General features: G+C 54.0%; 1 protein-coding gene across 1 annotated transcript; it reads left to right on the forward strand.

The window, feature by feature from the left end:
• The first annotated feature begins 1,637 nt into the window (after positions 1–1,637).
• LOC141930182 (galanin receptor 2b-like) lies at positions 1,638–5,295 on the forward strand. Its single transcript, XM_074840667.1, has 2 exons — positions 1,638–2,352; positions 4,557–5,295. Exons 1-2 carry the CDS (start codon positions 1,979–1,981, stop codon positions 5,293–5,295), a joined length of 1,113 nt encoding a protein of 370 aa, XP_074696768.1. The 5' UTR covers positions 1,638–1,978.
• Positions 5,296–6,516: the final 1,221 nt, after the last annotated feature.

The raw sequence follows: 6,516 nt of genomic DNA on the forward strand, positions 1-6,516 counted from the left end.
CATGAGCTTCCTGCTGCCCAGACAGAGGAGAGGGTGCCATGCCAAGCAGGGTATTTGACTTGTACCAACTGTTGGGCAGTGCACAACAGGCCAACCAAAAGATGCATCCTGCTTCCTAGACTTTATGAGCCTTTGGCACTTGCCTTTGGGGAGACTTGCAACTATGCGGGAATGGTCTCGTTACAGCTGCAGTAATGCTGAACAGGGCTCGGTGTGATTCCATGCAGCTTGCTGGCATCCCCGTATCTGCACTGATACCAGGACCACCTGCAGCCACGGACCCATGCTCATAGTCCCTTGCAGTGCTTCTGCGTCAGGCACTCTCACTGCCAGTGCTCCTTGCTCCGGGGGGCACTTGCTAATTCCCCAGCCTGAAAGAGAATGCACAAGCTAGAGGCTGGTTTCTTGCACAGACCCTGCAATCTCCATACCCATGGTGAGCCAGCCTTGGGCCACACTCTGGTAACCACAGCACATCCCTACAAGCGCAGAAGGGGAAGAACCCAAGCCACGGGTTTATTCAAGGGAAGCTGTGCCCGTGTCTGTATGTGATATTCCCCTAGCTCCAGAACTCAAAAACACGCAGACAGATTTCTATGACTGTGGCAGAGAAACTAGTGTTTCCATGCACAACCTCACCTTCTGCTTTCAGTCCAAATGCTTCTTTTGGGGGCAGGGGAATGATACAAAAAGCCCAAGTCCTGGGGAGAACTGCCCTGTGAAACACAGAAAGGGAATATATATCTGGGTCACTGAAACCAAAGCAGGAGTGGTCCCATCAGAGCTGTCCCCCTCAGAAAGTCCCCACCTGGGCACAACATGGAGCCGTGTAGTAGCTGTCATGCCAAAAGCATTTCCAGCCCCGCGCCTAGTGTGCAAGGTTTATTCTAGGAGCAGGTACCAAAAGAGCTGGGAGCAGGGGAGGGATAAAACTCCGCATATCAGTATCGGTGGAGCAAACACCTTGGCTCGTCCAGCTGGTCAGTTTGAGGCTGGAGTTCCATTGCTGGGAAGGAACATCACACCCCTCTGCCATCAGCTGGGCCAGCTGGGGGGTGAAGATATTGGCTCCATTCTCCCTCAGAGAAGGAAGCCGGGGACAGATGCCATCTCTCCTCTCCCCCAGACCTCACCCCAGCAGGATCAATCCAAGGGAGGTGACAGTCCCCCTGTGCTCTGCACTGGTGAGGCCACACCTGGAGTGTTGTGTCCAGTTTTGGGCACCTCAGTACGAGAGAGATCTCGAGGTGCTGGAGCGAGTGCAGAGGAGGGCAACGAGGCTGGGGAAGGGCCTGGAGAATAAATCCTGTGAGGAGAGATTGAAGGAGCTGGGACTGTTCAGTGTGAGGAGGAGAAGGCTGAGGGGAGACCTCATCACTCTCTACAGCTCCCTGAAAGGACGTTGTAGAGAGGTTGATGATGGTCTCTTCTCACAGGTGATTAGTGACAGAACAAGAGGGAACGGCTTTAAACTGCAACAGGGGAGGTTCAGACTGGACATCAGGAAAAAATGTTTCCCAGAAAGAGTGGTCAGAGAGTGGAATAGGCTGCCCAGGGAGGGGGTGGAGTCCCCATCCCTGGGTGTGTTTAAGGGTCGTTTAGATGAGATGCTGGGGGATGTGGTGAGGGGAGAACTTTGTAGAGTAGGGCTGAGGGTTGGACTCGATGATCCCAAGGGTCTTTTCCAACCTGAATGATTCTGTGATTCTGTGAACATGGGCTGTGCATTCATTCCAGGGCCAGAATGGGGCAGCAGGGCACCCCTTACCCCCAGCCTAACTCTACCTGTCCTCCAGGCCAGCAGTGTCCAGAGGAAACTGCTGAAAATCATGTGGGTCAGTGAGCTGAAAATGGGGCTCTGTGTCTCCAGTGAGCCAACAGGCCCATCAGCCAAGTTAACAGGCTAAGCAGTGTTTCTCTAGTCTCTCACATCTTTCCCTGTGTTGCCCCAGGTTCCAGCGTCTCACCACGACACAGAATGACGGAGCATGAGGACTTCGCAAGCTTGGCTGGGTACTGGAACTCCTCTGACAGTTACCACTTCAGCCCTGCCAGTGTCATTGTCCCTGTGGTCTTCTCCCTCATCTTCCTCCTGGGCACAGTGGGCAATAGCCTGGTGCTAGCAGTGCTGCTGCGCAACGGGCAGATGGGCCACAACACTACCAACCTCTTCATCCTCAACCTCAGCCTGGCTGACTTCTTCTTCATTGTCTTCTGCGTGCCTTTCCAGGCCACCATCTATTCCCTTGAGGGCTGGGTCTTCGGCTCCTTCATCTGCAAGGCTGTCCACTTCTTCATCTACCTCACCATGTATGCCAGCAGCTTTACTCTGGCTGCCGTCTCTGTGGACAGGTAACAGTCTAAGGATGCCCTTGGGCTGGGGAAGGAGGGCAGTCTGCGAAGCTGGAGTGAGTGAGGGCATGGGAACATCGTGGCCCACCACCTTCAGGCCGATGGTTCAAACCCCGGTGGTATCGATCCGTGCCAAAGGCAGTTTGGAGACCAGTCGTGTCTCTCTTGCCCTAACAACCCCCAAGCAGCACTTTCAGATCTCCTGAACGCAAAGCTGATGCTGCTCCTGTCTGCGCTTTCTGCAGGAAAGACCTGCCTTGCAGTTAGAGCATTTGAGACCCAAGCTAAGCTCCCCGCTGTGCCACAGACTCCCACTGAGTCACCTCGCTCTGTATTAGAGACGCCGCTCGGAGGGTAATAGCTATCCCCAAGGCACCATTTCAGAAAAGCATCGTGTGCAGGCAGCAAGGTGGTCAGAGGGCACCGTAAGAGAAGCCACATAAATACCCGAGAGAGATCCCAGTCTTGCAGTAAACATACCATTCCCCAGGGGCTGCCAGCCCAGGCAAAACCTGTCATCTAGCAATTCCTGTTCCCCCACCGCCCCCAGCCCTCCGGCACTGTGCGCAGAAGGGCACCTGCACTGTGAGCCGAGTCCCTTCTTGGGAAGTCACCCAGGGTGCTCTGGCCCCGATGGGTACCACCTACATTGTTCCCAAGGACTCTGAAAGGCGACTGTCAGCTGCCCCACTTCTGACGGAGCCCGCGCTTACGGTCCAGGATGAGGAAGAGGTCCCCACTGGGGTAAGCCTTGACTGCCACAGGGAACATGTCCTGTCCCGTCTTGCCCCTTGCGCTGGCTTCCAAGGTACCAAGACAAGATAGAGCCCAACAGCCCTCTGCAGTGAAGAGGTTCACAGCACTGTAGGCAGAAGGAACCTTCAGTACCAGGGAGTATCTGGGATGGGTGAAATCCCAGCAAAAAGTGTGGCTGGGCTACTCTTCAGCCCCCTTCCACTTTGTCCAGCTCCCAGGTGCCACCTGCAGAAATGGGCATCTCCTGGTTGGGGCGAGGGGGTCACGTGAAATCCCCGGCAAAAATATCCCAGTCCTCTGGGATTCCAGTGGTTACACAGTTTGGCTGCTGTCATGAGGAAGACCCAAGATTTCTCGTGATTTAAGCCTCTTGCTTCCCTGCACCTTCATCACACGAGTGCAGTCTGCCTCTCCAGCCAGCTCAGAACCAGGCACAGTATCTCAAAAGAAAGGACATTTTGGCAATGTGCTAATGCCTCCGTTCTCTCCCTTTCTGGTGGCACTTGTGTGCTGTAGTGCAGTGCTCCACCCAAGAGGTGGCTGCATTTCAGTAGGACATGAAGGGATTCTCGCTGAGCTGCCAGCAGCTTTCAGGATGACAGGACCAGCAAGCGACGAGAGTTTTGTCACACCAGCTGCATGTCTTATCCACCTGCTCTGCTGGCCTTACAGTGCATCAAATGAGCATCCTTCTGTGGACGCTGGCAGACTGAGGCTGCAGCAGCTGCGCTCCTGTCTGTGCTGACAGCTCCTCTCCATCCCCTAACCACAAGCACCAAGCCACCTTCTCTCCTTGCTGACATCGACAGCTTTGCCCTATGGTGTTGCCTGGAGGTGGGGGAGCAGAGCTGCCCATCACACCACATCTAGCCACTGTTGCTGGAGGGAGCAGACAGACCATCACTGCCTGCTTTGGGCTGGCCTGAGAAAGCAGACAGTGCCAAAAGGCAAGGGCCCCCCCGGTCCCTTTGGTACCAAGGTGGAGGCAGTCGCAGCTCCAGTGAGCAAATCTCACCCCTGCCAGGCTGGACAAGGCTGGAAATACACCTTCAGTGGGCAGGGGCCTGCACAGTGCCCATCACCCAGTGAAGCTTCCCCAGTTCCTGAATCCTCAGCTCAAACTTTCTGCTGGATAAATTCTGCCAAGCAGTGGATAGCTGCATGGTCTCCACAGTACCACCTCTCTGGCCCTAGCTCAGGGACATAACCCAACCCACCATGTACAGAGGGATGAGCCAGCCTAAGCCTGTGGGAGGAGAAGCATCCTTGCTAGAAAGAGAAAAGCTGCTTTACCCAGGACTGTACCTCAAATGGGGTGTGAGATAACATGTAGGGCCACTGCTCAGGGACCTTCAGGAGAATGAAGGAAACTCTTGTCCCTGGAGATTGTGTGGCCAGGCAGAGCTTGGCCGAAATCTCAGTGCTGGTTGCTTTGCTCTCCCCTCCAGGTACCTGGCCATACGCTATCCACTGCGCTCCCGGGAGCTGCGGACCCCCTACAACGCAGTGGCTGCCATGGCTGTGATCTGGGGCCTCTCTGTGGTCTTTGCTGGGCCCTACCTAAGCTACTATGACCTGATTGAGTGGGAGTCCAGCTACATCTGCATGCCTGGCTGGGAGGAGTGGAGACGCAAGGTCATGGACACCAGCACATTTGCCTTCGGCTATGTCATCCCAGTGCTGGTCATCAGCCTCTCCTACACCAGGACCATCAAGTACCTGTGGACAGCAGTGGACCCCCTGGAGGACATATCAGAGTCCAAGAAGGCCAAGCGGAAGGTAACCAAGATGATCATCATTGTAACCATCCTTTTCTGCCTCTGCTGGCTGCCCTACCATGTAGTCATCCTCCGATACCTCTATGGAGACTTTCCCTTCAACCAGGCCACCTACGCCTTCCGCCTGCTTTCCCACTGCATGGCCTATGCCAACTCCTGCCTCAACCCCATTGTCTATGCCCTGGTCTCCAAGCACTTCCGAAAGGGCTTCAAAAAGGTTTTCAGCTGTCTCTTGAGGAAAAAGCACCGCAACAAGGTGCATGCGGTGCACGCTGCCCACATTGTGCCTGGATTTGAGGCAGGCTCCACTGAAGTGTCCCAGATGCACGAGGAGAATAACAGGTGCGAGATGAACCCAGCCTCCATGGCAGTCCCTTCCAGTTCCTCCAAGCCCCTTCATATTTCTTAGTGGCCAAGCTCCACACCATCTGCCAGCTCAGCTGTGTCACCAGCTTCAGGCCACTCTTTCCCACTGAGTGAGAGAGGATGCTGGAAAAGCAAGCCAGAAACTGCTATACACTGCTTCTGGCCTTGTCGTTCCTTCCCATTCCCTGTGCCAACTGAGCCATCTTCCCACAACATGCTGCATGCGAGGGAAGGAATAGACCCAGGATGCTCTGCCCTGGTACGGCGGGGCCATCACTGTGTGTGCAGGTTGGGAAACGGGGCTGAAACAAGCAGGATTTTGGGTGGATTTGACACAAAGCCACTGAGGATCAGTCTACGTGGGAGAGGAACTTTAAATGTGATCAAGTAATTGATGTTTGTTCCCTTCTATACTAAAGACGGTTGCATTTGTGTTTTCAGTCTGGACACCAGGGAGTGCTTTGAAACAGAAAAGTAGACAAAAAAGACTATTAACAGCTTTACAGTCCTCAGCAGTTTAAAGGAAAGCATTACATCCAGTGGTCCTGGCTGAAATGTTTATTCCGTGCAGGACGTGCAATATTTGCTTACAAGGCGTTTGACCTTTGACCACTCAACAAGGCTCTTTTAACCAGGGAAAGTCCACAAAACCAGAAGTGGCTTATTCACTGGACCAAGACACTTTCAGTGTTGCTCAGTATAAAAAAAGGGCAGTAAACAGATAACCTGTGTTGCACACTCTACAGCTGAATACACCTGCTATGCGAAGTGTTCACAATCTGAATTCATGCCAATGACCTTCTCCAGAGGTTGGTTTTTCAGCGCACAAATGCACACCTGCTCATTTACTTGGATCTATGAAAAAACCTGTAGCAGAATGCGTAGCTCCTTGACATTTTGCAAATGCTTTCATTATTCATTATATATATTTCATAAGAACAATAGCAGCCAGTCAAGTAGGGCCTGGTCTCTGGAGTTTATCTCTGCTTTCTAACTGAATATTTGTGCTGCTGAAGCCGTGTCACGCAGATCCCCTGCAAAGCAAATGCCTCTGGCTTGCGGGCACGACTGTGCCGAAGCCGCTGGCCAGCGCACGGGGGTGATGCAGTTCAGGGGCTGCGGGTGACCGGCGGCGGAGGCGGGAGCACAGGGCTCTGCCCTTGCAGGGAGTCCCTGGGAGGGCCAGGATTAAACCCGAGGCTGCGCTTGGGCAGGTCACGAGCCGCACTGGCTCATCTGAGCGGCTTTACTGAGCACAGGGAGA

The sequence above is a fragment of the Strix aluco genome, chromosome 15 (assembly GCF_031877795.1).
Source record: "Strix aluco isolate bStrAlu1 chromosome 15, bStrAlu1.hap1, whole genome shotgun sequence".
Lineage (NCBI taxonomy): Eukaryota > Metazoa > Chordata > Aves > Strigiformes > Strigidae > Strix > Strix aluco.